This window comes from Anguilla anguilla, chromosome 1, assembly GCF_013347855.1.
Source record: "Anguilla anguilla isolate fAngAng1 chromosome 1, fAngAng1.pri, whole genome shotgun sequence".
NCBI lineage: Eukaryota > Metazoa > Chordata > Actinopteri > Anguilliformes > Anguillidae > Anguilla > Anguilla anguilla.
In genome coordinates, this window is record NC_049201.1 from 47763042 (window position 1) to 47780289 (window position 17248).

The 17248-nt window shown below is 41.7% G+C and overlaps 2 protein-coding genes across 2 annotated transcripts in view; both read right to left on the reverse strand.

Annotated features, from left to right (window-relative positions):
- The window catches only part of fam171a1 (family with sequence similarity 171 member A1), a 53883-nt gene extending 51623 nt beyond the window's left edge, over window positions 1–2260 (reverse strand). The window contains exon 1 of the mRNA XM_035383987.1: window positions 1881–2260. Within this exon, the coding sequence (XP_035239878.1) occupies window positions 1881–1989 (109 nt within the window). The 5' untranslated portion in view covers window positions 1990–2260. The remainder of the gene's footprint in view (window positions 1–1880) is intronic.
- A 3503-nt stretch (window positions 2261–5763) lies between these two features.
- Window positions 5764–17248, reverse strand: part of itga8 (integrin, alpha 8) — a 69578-nt gene continuing 58093 nt past the window's right edge. Inside the window, exons 26-30 of the mRNA XM_035404745.1 lie at window positions 16589–16705; window positions 14405–14518; window positions 11354–11455; window positions 10585–10707; window positions 5764–8710 (exon numbers count right to left, since the gene is read on the reverse strand). Coding sequence (XP_035260636.1) covers window positions 8624–8710; window positions 10585–10707; window positions 11354–11455; window positions 14405–14518; window positions 16589–16705 — 543 coding nt within the window. The 3' untranslated portion in view covers window positions 5764–8623. The remainder of the gene's footprint in view (window positions 8711–10584; window positions 10708–11353; window positions 11456–14404; window positions 14519–16588; window positions 16706–17248) is intronic.

A 17248-nucleotide genomic window follows, 5' to 3' on the forward strand; every position in this document is an offset into this window, starting at 1 on the left:
CCACACACCGTCACACACGTACCCCAACCAACCGGAAGCAGAGCAGTCAAGACTGAACAATGAGAGAACCACCTCCTAGCTGCACTCTCCCTTGTCCCAATAGAGGGAGGGGCCCCGGATCTGAGAGAGGGAGAGCCATCTGCTTCATTGCCTTTATCTCATCATCAGGGATACCCTCAGAAATCAAAGAGGGGATGGGGGCATAGCTCAAATTACAGCCATGCTAGCCCTAATTCAGGCACAAGAGATTGTGGGTTTTCTACATCCACTAGCCTGGTCTGTTACTGCTACACATCTGATTTTGGATTCCTGTCCTTGCCAACTTCATAAATACAGACCGGTTACAGCATTTATTCTCTTAACACAATAAAAGCACGTGGAACGATCTGTTAAAATCACTCAGGAGACGGCCAATGTGGCGTGAAAACAACTTGACGCGCGCTCCCCTCCCCTTCGTTGCATCAACCTCACTGCGCTTCTTTATTGCAACGTTATCTTCTTAAACGCTGCAAAACATCCAAGTTTACATCTTCCTATGATCTCACACGGGTGGACAAACCTAACTTTCCGTGAAACAGTGAGCACGCACGACCCACCCCGACCCCCATATTGTTTTGAAATGTCAATCCTAGCTTTGTGTGGAGAGCGGCCCATGGTCGATTCAGACTGTGCTGCAGCGAGGGAAAGTGGCTAGCTCGTGCAATCGCGGCTGCAACATTACTTCTGGTGTTATACTGTTACGTACAAAGTTATTTTCTTTTCCAATCCGAACGAATATGGTCATCAATTTCCCAAAAGAAATAAAATGCGCATTTCCCATTGTGGTATTCACTCGCCTAAATTAAGGGATCATTTATGGCTATGACCTCTACCACTGCAGCACTGTTTTGCCAGTTAGTTAACGTTAGCCAACTAATGATCACCGATTTGAGGCACAACCATAAAGTTTTACGGCACTTTAAACAGCCACGGCTATTTTCATAATACATTATTTCATTAAATGCCGTGTAATGCAATTAACTAGGCTACAGCTCCTAAATGAATACAAACGGTTTGTTGTTTCTTAATCCTTTTTTTATATAATCCTTTTTATAAATAGCCACTATAATAAAAAAAGGTTTTACTCGTTTAAGATTTGCGGAGAAGCTAACGTTGCCATTCATTAGTCTGTATCTTCCACCACGTTAACGTTAGTGGACACATTTAGCCAGCATGTTCAAACAGCCAGAGCTGTGAGGCTAGCAAAAGCTGGATGTGATGCAAAAAGTCAGTCTGCATTAGCAACCTAATTAATAACTGGATGTAACACAGACATTTAACCTCGAACTGTAACTAAAACAATATATGCTGCTAATTGGGATTGAATTAAACAAGGAACTTGTTTTTAAAACAGCTTTGGGTATAACCAATTATTTAATTTCGACTAGCTCATCTCTAGTCAACACAGATTCGCTGTTAATGACTGCATTTGAATAATGCTAGCTAGTTGGCTAGCTACGCACGTTGGCTATTTAAGATTAAGATTTTCAGTCACTTAGCTAACACTAGCTAGCAAGTTAGCCTATCTAACTGAAAAGGACAAATCACGATGCGATGGCACCGGGTTTAGAACTATAGCACAATTCGAGTAGGCTACATCGCTTTATTATAACTTTATTATAATGCAGAACATTTAAGCAGCATATAACCAATAATTTTTTAAATCACACTGTATACCATGATATTATATTACTTTTAGCCTCCTTCGACACAATGTAGCCATCTGCAGTTTCATCTGGATTAACGTTACTGTAGCAAGCAAGCTCTCCCGTCGCACATATGGAGAGGTATTTATTATCACTTTAGTTTTAAAAGTAGCCTAGCTAATCCATTCCACCTACCTTTGCCGTCATTGTCTTCTTGTAAAGTCTTGGTCACCGCTTTCCAGACATTGCAGCCCAAAAGACACAGCAGAATTGCTGCGGACCTGCTAATTTCCACCCGCCGCATTACTTAACGTTGATAACAAGAGTAATTTCTCAAATAGCTTCTGGCTATACCTTCATCTAATATAAATCTCTCTACGCGTGTACATTGCGTAGACTTTCATATTGTTTTCAACAGCGATCCCAATAGTTTAGGCTACTTGGTAGTCCCTTTTCTGTATTGGATTTCGAGCTAAATCCTCATTCTGCATCCCTCGCCTCTCTTGCAGCTTAGATTTTTTTAATCTAAAAACGAACTGGAGTTCGGAGAAGCAGCTCCACCAATATTAACCATTCAGATGCCAAAGACCTACCGTTAAAAGCTGGTTACAATTACCAAGGCAAGCCCGCCATCTGCAGGATCACTAGAGTCTGTCCTTAAAACGTGAGAATACCGCAAGCAACCAGGTATGGCCCAACTTTAGCCTATATCTCGGGATGCACTAAAAATAGCTCTAACGACCCTGATTTTTTTTTTTTTTTTGCAAATGAATAAATAAATAATGTATTTAACTCATAACATAAATGTGTCATTTTGTGTACCCTAAATATTTAAAGATGACACTTTGAAAAGAAATATGACGCCGAGGTTGAATTGAAATAATTTCCCCTTGTTTTCCGTGAAAATCCACTAGGCCTACAGTCTACTGATTACACCGCGTAGCGTTTTGCCACAATAGTCGTAGTGTCAAAGGCAGCGTAATGATGATATCCAATCAGGGCAGCAGTCCGAAATTGCCCATCCATGGCACTCTTTTTCATGTCACGCCAGTTGCACAAAAAACACAACCATTGATAGACTATTTCCTCGCAGCAATTCGGCACATTTTATTTTAATCGACGGCGGATATCCTGCTTGACGGCGCAAATGTTTGGTAGGCTATCGCTCAAGGCGTTTCAAGGCTGACTGATAATGAATACAACTTAGAAACCTTCTCTTCCTTTGAAACCGATCCTTTTCAACCAGGCCGACATGTAAGTACAATGCAATGTAGCCTACTGTCTGCATTTAAATTTTCTCGATTGAACTGTAATATCTTGCGTACAAAACTAAGGTTAATTAAAACAGACTATGGCTGTGTAGCTTCGACTAAACATAGATAACGTAAATCCAAGAATGGTCCTGTTGAAAAGGCTGTAGGCTACGAAATAAAGTTTTTATTAAATGTAACTGTTCTGTTTAAACTAAGGCATTCAGTTAGAGAATGAAGGTGCTGATCAGACAAAAACAGATCTCTCAGAGTGACTACTCGTACCCTAGCAGCGCTATGTGGCAGAATCTAGGCTATATGCACCCACAGAGCCAACAATGCTATTGACGTCCTAGGTGGCAACACGCACATTCTTTACAGATCACAGCTCTAAATAAAAAGAACGCACTTAGTAGAATGAGTCGATAGCCTACTTCCGCCAAAGCAAAACAATCTCTCTTTGCATGAATGCGCACAGCAAATTTCTTGGCAATCCCGACATGACTTTTTGAGATATGCTTGGCCTGATAGTGGCGCTAGAGGAAAGGCCATGGAATCACCAACGCTTGTAGGGTTCTTCCTACATGAGTCCGCACCGCAAGTTTCATGCCAATCCGTGCCATTTCTTGTCCAGATTTATCTGTTGCGGACGGACGGACTCCTTGACCTTGGGAGAGGTAATTATGAAAAAGAAAGAGGTTTGATACTCTTGAACTTTGTTAAAAAGCACATTTATATTTACACATTTTCACTATGTTCTAATACCTTGTATTGTTTTTAATTACTTTCCCTTTCAACAACTACTGTGTCGATAATATGGGGCATTATGTCTGGAGAATACTTTCCTGACTTGTCCAAACCAGTTTATTTCTTAGTGTTTCTACTATTACTTACATCCTCAGTTTCCTATTATTACCTGCTTTTTTTCCTGATTGAGAAATGTGTTTCCCACCGTGTGTGTGTTAATTTAGCAGCAATGTAGCCAATAACACTTTGGTTCATTTTCAGTTTAGTGACCATGGTACAGTGTGCAGTAATCTGAGCTTTGACATCTGGATGGGGACAACTTCAGCTGATTAAAGGATGGCTTTGTCAGGCTTGCCACTGTGTGATGTAATGTCTCCTTGAACAGTTGTTAATGTGAATCTATTTGTGAGAGGCCTCCACTGCTCCCTGCCAATTTGTCTCAGATTGCAGTACATTTGCATTCAAATTTAGTCATTTAGCAGACATCCTTATCCAGAGCGGCTGTACGCAGCGTTGTTCCTTTTTTCATTTTAGGATTGGTTTCAGCAAAAGACAGCCCTGCATCGCCCGGAGATTTTGCCAGTGTACTTTTCAAATGCATTTTGTTCATGCTGGTTTTTCCTTAGCCATCAATAACTTAAAGTATGATTGCATTAGCTGCTTTCATTTCATGAAGGAATTTGGAGGATATTGCACAGCATGGAAAAGGACAGGAAAGCAAAGAGACCGCAAGCTTTAACGGCGTTTGACTTGTGTGTCTCATCTCTGACAATAAGAAGTGCTCGGGGAAGGCCGAGCTTGATAGGGTCTTGCTTTAAAAAGGCCTCTTTGCTGATGTCATCCTGCATTAGGATGACAGCTGGGTGTTCATGCTGTTTGGTTCTGTTCATTTCCTCTGACTAGGATTTAATGGGGTGCAACGAATTGAACTGAGGGCCAAATCCAGATTACAGATTAGAACAGGGTCCCCTTTGGACTGGTGGCTAATGAGCACCTTGTACTGTGTGTGTATGTGTGTGTGTGTGTATGCGTGTACGTGTGTGTGTGTGTGTGTGTGCGCCCATGTGGGTGTTTGTCTTCAGTCCAGACTGTCCCCTGTCCTTCAGTTCTCCATTTAGGGACAGACAGAGCATGTCCTCTCCACTGGAATAACACTAAGCAATATTCACTCTTCTACACAGCACTGATCAGCCAGGACATTCTGACCTCTAAACCTGACAGGGTGCATACATAACATCTAAAACAGCTAACACACACAACAGGCTCTGCCATCTTATCTCTCAGTGTGCTAAGAGAGACTAGATCAATGTCCGTGCGCATTTAGGCCTATCTCTTGTGCCCAGGTTGGAATATATCAACTGATGGATGTTTCAGTATATATCCAGCTGTATAAATGGATACAATGTAAAATGCTATGTAAAAGTTGTGTAAGTCGCTCTGGATAAGAGCGTCTGCTAAATGCCTGTAATGTAATGTAATGTAACTGTTTGTAGCCTTAACATTTTATTTTTTGTACTCATCTTTGCATTAATGTGTCTATAAAAAGATCATTCTTTTTGTTAAGCCAAAAGTGAAAGTTAAATTCTGCACTGATATGAGGTGATATTGAATTGATGATGAATTGAACAGCTTGCCAGGTCACATAATGGAGGCAAAGAAACAAGGGGTGTTCAAGTTCAGACTTGGATCATGCTGGGATACTTTCTAGCCTGCAGATAAATGACGATTGGCCAGTTGTCATAATTATGACAGGAGCCCTTAATTAGAAGTTATACCTTACCTCTGATCCTGACACGCCACAGAAACACACTGCTAGTCATACTGAGGTACACTGCCATAATGTGAGGACTTCATACTTTATAATGGGCTTCAATGGGGAATCTAGTTCCCCATTGAACAGGCTTGCGGCTGTTGCATGTGATGCATATTAGTCATTCAAAATACACAATGTGGTATGCCAATTAAAAGTTCTAAAAAGATTAATTTTAATGTGATAACCATATATGTAGAGGGTCTAATTTCAGGTTGACTAATGAGCTTCTCTTTGGGAAGCACCGCATTGAAATGAAAATCACACTGTGCACAATATGACATTTGTTTATTTTAATATTGTTTTGTTCTTCAGTACAAAAAAAATATGTAACAACAGTCTGCTTGTCAGCTATATACATAGATACTTTTTTTAAAGTGACAACGGTCATTACAACTCATTTAAACATTAAACCACACTCTCTGGCATTGGGTGTTAGTGCGTTATATTCACTTGCAGATAGTGATACCAAAAATGACTAAATGTCACTAGCCAGCAGATTAGCACGGTAACTGCCCTTGACTAGGGCAGCTGGTCACACTGCAAGCCTGTACGGCTATTGCATGGCTAAAAAAGATTTACCTCATAAACTGAATTACAGATTCTTCAGCGCTTTTTTTGTTTTTGCACAATCTTCTGTGCCAGTTGTGAGGCTTGCGTGAGGCAGTGCAAGTGCAGTGACAGGCAAATGTTGAGCTTTCCTCATCCTGAACAGAATGAATCGAACTGCTGGGTATTATTATAAGAGTAAGGCCTAATTATTTCATCCATTGAAATGATTAGGCTCAGTCGACTCGCAGTCACATACAGATCAGGAATGTCCATGTTCCTCTCACCCCCTGAACAGTCACCTACACCTGTACATATGTGCACATTGTGTTATTTGAAAAAGCAAACAAAAAAATTCAATTTCCCTTTTTTTCTGGTAGAGGACACGTAAGTTCTAGCCTCACAAATACATCTTGTTATTGAACATATATACAAAACCTGACTAATTTTCATAAAATAATACCAGTGTAAACACGCTTCAGCATTTTACAAAACACCACAATATTGCACATAAAATTGAATATATTCTCCCTTGTGAGCAATAGCTGCTTGCCTTTTTGCCTATGTACAGTACTTGGAAATATAGAAGGGGAATGTCATCAAATATCTTCAAAATATCAAAATCTGAAAATGGGCGGAGTTCATCAATAAAATGACATACTGAAATGTATGTTGAGTTCATTTTTTGTTTATAGTTAAGGACATACCTGTGGTGTTGGGCCTGAATTAAATAGAACTCCTGTTGTACTGTTGTAGCCAGCTTAAAAAACTTAATAAGTTTAACCAAACTATAACTAAAAACAGATAATTTAGGCAAGTGGTGTCTGGCCAGTAGCTCCATAGGGTGATGAGGAATTGCCGATTGTGGAACTCAGGGTATGTAAGGGTTCAGTCGGTTAGGGGTCTGCGTTTCATCGCTATCTAGCGACCTCTGCTGGTTGACCTAGCGCCCGTGGGCTGCATGTTAAAGCCGCATTTGAAAGGTCCTCCGACTACACACTATGCGAGCTTAGCTTTAGTCTGTAGTGTGAAAACAAGCAGACGAGTGACATGACACGATTCGAGGGCAAAACGCAGTTGTCTACACTGTGGTTCGCGCATTAATGTGGCTGGGGTTTCAGACAGTTGGCCATTCCAAAATTAGGGTGAAAATGGAACATTTGGAACCCATGTTGGGTGGCAAATTGTTTTTCTTTTAATGACAAAAAACATGTTTTGAAATAATGATTTCTAAAAATGTATGGATAATTTCTATGAATAATCACAATATTTTTTTTATCATTATACTGTTTTCCTATGAATTAGAATTGTTACAAGAGTTTCTGTGTGTAAATGGCTTGCATCTGAATTAATATATGCTTTTTTCCAATGGCACAACAGCATTACAACTAATATCAAATCCTCTATAATATTTGATATCAAAAACATGAGGTCATCGCTGCATGGTGCAGAAGGCTCTCTGCCAGTTCAGGTTCTCTGATGCCATGACTTTAAATCATTCCCAGAGAACCAACAAAATGTGTAATACCTACTGTAATGTGGTTCGTCCTTCTTCCTTTACACACCTTAATCTGTGGGTAGAAAGATCAAGATCTTCCATTGCATTCCACTGACTAAGGATGCTTTCTTAACTAGTCTGGGTATATGGAACCAGCTATCACATCTACATGGCCTCCTGTTGTGAGCGAACGCCATTCCTTTCTATGAAGTATGAAGACCCTCTTGATTTCTAGGTTTTACATTTTTTCCCCTATTGAATAAAAATGGCAGTAAGGCCTTCCTTTAGTAAATAGCATTCTTAACTGTTGTACTATGTCTCATTGCACAAGAGTGGACTTGGCAGCATTCCCGAAGGAATAGGTTCTATGCAAGCTTTTTTCATAGGACAGGCTTTCACTGACAGGCAGGTAACGTCTGTGTAGCGTTTCTCAGAAGTGAGGCTTCAGCCTTCCATGGTTACACCTGAGATTACGTGGGTCCATTTTGAAAAGAAAAGCAACTGAATGACTGTCTAAAAAAGGCAACATCCTTTGGCAGCTGTGGAGGAGCTGAAACGGTGGGAAAAGGCACTGAGGTTGAAACTTTTGGAAAAGTTCAGCTGCTGAAGAGTGTTCTGTTAGGTGCGTGTCCTGAAAAGCACTTAAATAAAGACTGCCAAAAAGTAAGTTCTCTCAGACTGAGCCACACTTCCAAAAAACAAACTGAAGTCACACAAATGGTCCATCTTGCCTCAAAAATAGCGCAGAATAGTCTTCAGGAATTTAAGCAAGGGAATTGAAACAAAGGAATATCCGTCTGTCACCGTTTTGCACTTGAAAGCTGATTCTGCAGTCCCTTTTGCAGTCAGGTTCTGGTTCGAGGGTGGCTGAGCTATCACAGCCCCTTCAACCGCTATTGGTCCCTCAGTGTTTAAGTTGTGTTTCATGCTTGTTGGTCTAATAGAACTCGAAAAGGCAGCGTTCTTACGGTCCCACGGATTTCAGGTCAGTGTGGGAAAGTCATTGAGAGGGTTGGAACGAGCGCCCTTCTTTGGAATTCCCCGAAATGGTCCCGAAACCTGGCTCACTGGCAGCGCAACCTGCTCAAGCCTCGGTGGACTTCTCCGATGTCAGCTGCTCTTGGTCCGACACGTCATCTTTCGGGGGCCGCGCCCGGTCGAAGAACCCACACTGAAACAAAAGAGAGGGACCCCAGGTAAACGTGAAGAATGAGCATCTTTATAAGAACATAACATGAAAGTACTTACAGTATACCCAGCGGGTGTTAGCATCACATTGAAAAGATAGAAAACAAGCATGACTTGAGTTACATCTTTGCCTTTTGACTTACAATCCAATGTGTATAAACTGCAATATATGCGGTATTTGCATGCATCGTGTAAAGTACATTCCTATATAAGTTTTTGAATTTCTCATAAATCTCTCCCAGGGAACAGCTTTGGTCTTAATGGTTTTCCTGCAAAACAATCAAGTAAGGTAGAAGAGGGAACAGGGAATATGAAAAATGAATTATTTGCTATGTTGTGCAACTGACGATGTACAGGAAAATCAGATGGATTTTTATTTGAGGTGTAAATCATCCAGCCTTTGGTGAATTAATACTGCTTTTTGAGAAATAAATCTATCACAGGAAAAGAATTCAGAAATGTTATTAGTGGCAGCGCTGTATTATGGTCTCTGATGCATTATAGGTAGTAAATCAAACATCTTCCCTGTCTTCCTGCACGTTGTAGGTCCATTTGCTATGATAGTTCCTCTACGGCACAGCTTTCCCTGTCCGTTCACAGTTCACAGATTACATACTGCAGTACTGTTCTAGTACCAGATGGGGGCACAAGGGTAAAGCATATCTGGATCAGTTTCAAGGACTCCTTTCCCAAACCATGAGAGTTTGAAAAGGAACACAAAGTTCACTGTTGCTACACATGCATCCACACATGATGAAACAAAAATGAATAATATATTAAATAAAATTCAATATGAATAAAATAGCAAACGCAATCTGCTGCCTACTTCAGATCGTTTTGATCTCTCTAACATATATCCTTGTATAAGAGAACAAGAACAAAAGAAATGGCTCCAATATATACGTCCATTTAATATTGGTAAGCGGTCACTCTCAGTCATTTAGGCAGGAAAGCCCTACGCATGAGAATATAATAAATGAAGCAGTGATAAGATCAACATGAATCATTAATATGGCACTGGCTTTCTTCCATAATTCCAAAATCTTTCCTTTGCTGTTTTTACCAGGCTAACTCACCCAAATCATTTTAATAAGGCAGGACAGTTAACAAATGTTTTGCCCTCATAAACTCTTCATAATACAACATGCTGGGATTTCATTTACTTACATTGATTTAAAGTGAAAACCATGAGGTAGTAACAAATGGACACAAATGCCTGCCAATACCATAGTCATCCCATAATAACTTGGAAAGGGATCCATTGTTTTGTGGGGTTTTTTATATGGTGTACCCCCACCATTTCTACCAGTGAAGTGTCATGTTCTAAACTAGTATAGTGATGATTGGCTAAATTTATATCACAAGGCACCCTGAGTTTGATCTATTGGAGAATAAAGCCTGGGGTAATGTCTGGTTGGACAAACCAAGCAGTCACACATCACTCTTTTAAGGGGCAGTAAGTCTGCATGTGCTTGATACCAGGCACACATGCAATTAAAGTTTCCCTGTGGTTCCTTTTAAACATATACTTACTCATTTTTTTCCCAGCAGTTAACACTTCTTTCAAGCTCTAAATATACCAATCTAGTAAATAATAAAAGGTGAGGCAATACTCATTATTTTGAAAGAAAGGCCCTTTTTGGACAATGCAGGAAGCATTCCATCCACATGATAAGGTGCATTGTAAAATACCTATTTTTAAGCACATCAAAATTCTCTCAAACTCTGAATAGATGTACCCAGCCCAGTAAAGCATAACACTAAGGTGAGGTAGTTATTGTTATTTTTCAAAAGCAACCATAATTGCTCTTCTGTTTTGTTTCCAAACATGGAGTTGCCCTTACACAGGAAGCTTACCTTCCACATGACGAGAGTGAGGATGGCCAGGACCAGTAGTCCCAGGAGAATGGCTAGGATGATGACCCACAGGGGTATGGCAAAGGAGACGTCCGGAGTGGCCCACACCACAAAGGTGCCTATCTGAAAGACATGAACCGTCAGACTGCCATTCCAGTCCTACACACTGCTGCAGCATGTAACGTTCAGTTACTATCAGCAATGCCCGTGCACATACAAACCAATTTTTCCCCCTCTTCAGCAGTGTGTTCAATGCTTCATTGAGTGCACAATCTCTGGAACAAGCCCATTTTCAGTATAGCAGTTTCCCTGAACTCTGCTGTCTGAATGTCTAGGGTGCTGAGAACCAGTTACAATGTGCGTGAGCACTGAAGCATCTTCTAATATGCTTGCTCTACACTCTCTTGACTAGATCTCACTTGCTAAAGAGGTTCTAATTGTCAGTGTGACATCCCAGTAAAAGAAAGGTTATAAAAACATCAGTAAATAAATAATCACATGCATCCGGTCAGATATCTGACCCTGGGAAGGACCTAGCAAAGCAGTGCTCCCGGCAAGGGAAGGGGAGACAGGGCAGAGGAGTATTAAAGTATTAAAGCCATTTCCTATTGGATACATTTGCTCATGGTCATGTAATAAAAGAGAAAATTTCCACCAAGAATACCAAGGGGAAGCGGTTTGAGCCAGCTTTGATTTATTTTATTCGAGCCACATCCTCTGCACACGCACACACTCGTACATACATACTTGCCATGTGCTATGTACTTACTGATTTAGAGTCCCGCGGAAGTGTAACTGGCTTGACCAGATAAGGCATGTCAATCACTTTGAAGGACACGGTGGAATTCAGCACGTAGGGGTCATTCCGCCTCTGCAAGAGAAGCTATGTTTAGCGCTGCAGAAATGCACGTGGAAACATGTGGAAGATGAATGTTTTAATGACATATAATAACTCCACGGCACCTAGATGGTGAGGTGGCCCAGGACATAGAAAAGCAAAAGCTAAAAATGCTTCAATGTCATCTTTTAGCATTACAGATGTTTTCAGACTATTGGAGTTCCCCTGCAAAGGGATACGTTTATAAAAAATGTAGTTTTCACATTACATTTTTTTTTCTTTTGTGACTCATGTGACTATTGTATCAATGAGTAGATGCAACCAAGCTGGATTGGGAAGGGTTGCATTCTGTGTAAAAGAAACAACACACTCATAACATATGTAAAGCTTATATCAAACGCCATACAATACTGTAACTAAGGTGACAGATAATTATAGCCACTTCTCTTAAAGGGGTATCTTATGACATTCTAAAATGTTTGGAGTATTAAATAGCAAAATTTGATACCACACGTTGAGAATTTAGAGTTATTGTATAATGAAAGCACCAGCAAACATGTTGTTTACTTAAAACATCAAACAAAATGCTATCCTGTAACCAACTATTCATGGGCTATTACAGCACTGAAAGCAGACAGATAATTTATGGAAACATTATAATGACTTTTTATTATTTATATTTTTATGGAAAAGAAACTTAAATAAAGGGCTGATTTCCTCTATTGGAGTAAATTTAATAAAACTCTGACTTTTTTAACCTTGCTATTGAAGGACAAAGGAACAGTTCAATTTTTGACATGATCAATCAAAGCATGAGCCCTGGTTAATTATTAGGTTGTGGGTCAATCTGACCCATTTCGGTCTTTAATGTACCTGACATGCAGTGGGCTCCAGGATTATTGGCACCCTTAATAAAAATGAAGAAATAAAAAATGCATATAATAAATGACACCGATAATAATCTATATGTTATGTTCAAACATATGGGAAAACTATACTTTTTTTTCAATACATTTACTGTCATGCTTCAATGTTTTTTTATTAAGTAAAAGTTGGTTGAACTATTTCTTTGAAAGAAAATATTTTCAATAAACTTATGACATATAATGCTTGAAATAAAAAAAAAATTGTTCTTGTGTTCTTTGTGAATGGCTAGATGAGCAAATTCTACATTTTCACTGTTTTAGGATTATTCCATTGTGTTAAATAGATGACATAATTAATAAATATTGTTTTTCAACATAATGCAAGGGTTAAGATGATTTACAGAACAGAAAATACAGAAATCCTGACATGAACATGTACCATAGAGATTTCTCTGCAGTGGATGAAATACTGTTGGTCTGAGCATGTGGGAGATTGAGAATGAGGTTTTTCTAGTGTTCTTTCAGGAAGTGACAGACAGCAATCTGGATATATGGCTGCCGAAAAGGCCCAATCCTCCGAGGCTAAGTCAGGAATTTTAATCAGCTCCCCCAAACAGAGTGCTGTTCTTCATCAGCGCGGCCGTAAAAATTAATACACAGCAGGGCCAAAAAAGCTTCGCAATTCAAGGGGCACCATATGCCTGTGTGCCTGTGTGTGTGTGTGTGTGTGCGCGCGTGCGTGTGTGCGCACACGTTTGTCTGCTGTGTACGTGCATATGTGCATGTTAGAGAGAGAAATTGCATTAAACTATAGTACATGTAGCTTAACCCCTTCAAAAGTAATAAATTACTAAAGAATAAAAATCAATGTAAAAGGCTCAGTCTTAAAGTATTTAAAAAAATGTCTGAAGCATTTTCATGCCAAGAGCTAATGTGCAGTGAGTGAGATATGGGTCCATTCTATGATGCAGGTTATACAGATTTTTAACTGGAATTCCTGTCAGTTCATGGGCCAACACTGTGGCAGAGAAACGCAAAGAAATGAAAAACAACAGGTGAGAAGTCATCTGGCTGGTCCTGGTGAGCTTGCCAGTACATTCTGGCACGTTCCAGTCGTCATGGCAACAGGGCATCAACCTCTGCAGGTGTGCAGTGTGCTCTTCCACTGTGAGTGGTGGAGACCTGTCAGTCAAGCTATCTTACGCTGGCAAAGGCATGAAAAAGGTCCCTTTGAGCATTGGTTCCTGGTCGGTGATTTCCGAATGAGTTGATTGATGAGTTTGCCCATTGGGCCAAAGAGAGGTCCCCAGGCCAGAGGTGAAGTAGGCTATAGTGACCCTTAGGCTTTTTGGGCCTTCAGCCCTCCATGCTGGCCCTGGATATGACTCACCTTGCCTCTGCTCTAACACACTTGACCCCTTTCAGCCCCCTGCTTAACTCCTCCCCCCACCCCCCACATCTTCATTAGGAGTTTCACTTAACCCAATCACCACGCCTGTCTCACGTCAGCGGCAGACAGCTGAAAAGGTACACCATTGTTACGAACCATCTGAACCCCACAACACTCTCTCGCAGGCCTGCTAAACTAAATACCGCCTCTCACTCTCGTCCTCCTGAGTGATATATGGTGCTGTCAAAGTCCAGAGCGTCCATTAGGTGCTGGCTGTTGTGGTGACGGATTACCGTCTGCTGACGGTGTTGATGAGCCGGCATGACAGAGGCCAGACCGCTACGTAGCAGCCTAGCATTAACCGCGGCTCCCGGCCAGACACCTCTCTCTTTGTTTTCTCGCACTGCGTTTCAATTTACGCCCCAGGAGACAGTGGTTTCTCAAGCAGACAGAGGGAAACGGGGGGGAGATCTGCCATTGCAATCACAACGTACTTGACAGACGTATTCTCTTCTTATCCTATTACAGCTTGGGGGCCACACCTTTCCCCAAACACCTAAAAACTGCTTGGTAAGGCTTAACCAGGAAGAAAAGCAAAACCAATTCATGTTCTGTTAAGAGCCCAAGCAAAAAATGACTTGAACCATTTGTGATTGTTTGTACGTAGCTGGAGGAGATGGAAACAATCTAAGCAATGCATCGCGGGGTGGGAGGGGTTAGTCTCACCTGTAGGAAGGTGTGGGCCCAGAGTCGTGATCGGATTTTGACCACGGCGCTCTTGTCTCGGTCCAGCAGACCCACGTGACATACTATCACCAGGCAGTGGATGTTACTGCAGTTCTGAGACAGGAGAGAGACAGGATGTAAACATCACATTGCTCACATCACCAACCCAGGGCTACAGACATAGCAAGCCCCTGACCCGGGGCTTCCTTAATCATCCTGGGAATATTTACAATGCGAATTGGCTCCCATCACGGGTCCTGTCTGTGCAAAGTAAAGTTTTACGCAATGTACAAGCGTAATGGATATCGGTCTCCATATACAGAAAACATATTTTTCTTCCATCTTTTTGGTGTATTGTATAATGCTTTAATAATTCTGCTAATGACTCATTTCTCCTTTGGGATTAATTGTCTGTCCGTCTGTCTGTCTATCTATCATGAACCTCAGTTCTGTGTACCTACCACTGGCAAATGTCTAGAATATTCAGTTCAGGACAGGAACCATGAGCAAAACCACTTTACTGAAAAATGATATAGGTTCATCATCATCTGTGAGACAATATTATACTGTTCTCCTTTGAATACCAAACAGTGAAATCAGTCAAAATGATACAGCTGCAAAGGAAAGCACATTAGTATGCCTGATATATTATACTGTTTGCAAAGTCCAAATTGGCGGTTAAATTATATGCTGATAGCCTTCACCTGCTGGTAGTTACACCCTCGTTGTTATTCCTAATATTATACCTACACCCATGACCCTCTTTATTTTGTTAACTGCGGGAATAAATTGTACAGGGAGAATGGCAAGTGAATACCATGATTTAACGACAATGCAATTTACTGACCATCCAGAGTTTCCTCTTGGTAATGTGCCTGTGTGTGTGCGTGTGTATGTGTGTGTGTGTGTGTGTGTCTGTGTGTGTGTGTGTGTGTGTGCCTGTGTGCATGCCTGTCTCCGTACATACGTGTGTGGTTCTGCTTGTTCCTGTGTGTAGCCATGTGTGAGTGTGTGAGGGTGAGACCGTGGAAGTGACCTGACCTGGGTCACGTGACACAGAGGTGTGACCGACGGAGCCTGCTCCTTATCAGCGCCAGCTGGCCGCCTCGCAGTGAATAATTCAATACGACTTCCTGTTTAATTCCGCAAAGGGTGTGACCGGGGGAATAAAGCAACTCCACTCTGTGGAATCAGCTGCAACTCTGCGGGGATTCACCTTCCCAGAGGGATTTCATTGTCTGTGTGGCTTTGGGGGCGGGGGAAGGGGTCACTGCAGAGAAGGGTCACCAGTTTTGAAGTCCGCATCCCACAGTCAGACAGTCTGCACTCTGCAGTGTCTGAGTGTGCAGCGCTCTATGGTTGGCTCCTCTAGACATCTGAAACAAGGCCCTTCCTCAGTCAGTTGTGTGCGGTTGCCTCACTCCTTTTGAGAAGGCCTGTTTGTGATTTGTCAGGAGAGGATGTGGACAGCCTGGTGTAGATTTTCCCCTTTAGGAGAAGTCAGACATTTTAATCATATACTAGGGGTCTGAAGAAAGCTTGGCCACACATACACATGTATGTACACAGACACAGACAAATGCACACACAGAGACATATGCACACACATATGTACATACATATGCATATGTACATGCACACGCATGATCGCATACACCCACACACACACATTGTGGCTCATACTTTTGTTCTGTAGTTTGTTTTTCCGCTCAGAAATCTGCCTCTTTGAGCTAGCTTGGCGTCATGGAGAGTTTGCGGTGACTGGGACAACTGAGTTGTACATAACCTATGAATCCTACATAAGTGACTTCAGAAGACAGAGCACAGTCGGCACCCTGTGACATAGATCAAGAAGCGTAAGAAACACAGATTGAGACGCGGTCCTGGAGAGCCACAGCGTCTGCAGGCTTCTGCTCCAGACAAGCACTTGTGTGAAAGACTGAACTTAGCACTGTCACCATTGAGATAATTTACTGTCCCTCTCTGACTTAGTGGTTTATAAGTCTCCTGGATCTCAGCCATTGTGGACCACAGCTGGGTATTCCTAAAACTAATAAGATTACTGAGCGACAGCTGTTACTTCATTGTGCCTGGAGTTCACAGCACTCATGACCGTACAGTGAAACTACTTTAGGTAGGGATGGGGGCAGAGTCATGGGGATGGGAGGGAGGGGGTGTCTGTACCAGGGTCTTGCCCTTGTAGGCCTCTGCGGTGGTGACGGCACGCCGACGGCGGACATGGGCGGAGCTTGTGTTGCGCAGGAAACCCAGGAGCTCCGGTGTGTCCTGCAGGCCGGATATCTGCGGGGGGAAGGGAGACGGAAGCTGAAGGACACTGTGCTTCCCAGAATTTACGCGCAGACTCACACAGACATAGAAAAGCACCTGTGTGAATACACAGCAACACACACTGTCCACATCAGGAGAGATGTCTAAACGTCCATCCAGCTGGGCAATCTAATGCTCACCCCCACACCTATTAAAATACATTGGCCATTGGCTACTTTATTAGGTACACCTGCTCATTAATGCAAATAGCCTGCTCCTCCAAACAGCAAATCATGTGGATGCAACTCAATATATAAAGAAGGCAGACATAGTGTGGAGGTTTAGTTGTTGTTTGACCAAACATTAGAATTGACAAGACTCATGGTCTAAGCAACTCTGACAGTGACATGATTGTTGGTGCCAGACGTAGTGGTTGCAGAATCTTAGAAATAGCTGCCCTTGCCCTTCTGGGATTTTCACTACAGTCTATAGAGTTTACAGAGAATGGTGCAGTAAACAAAAATCATCCAGCGAGTGGAAGTTCTGTGTCTGAAAACACCTTGTTAATGACAGATG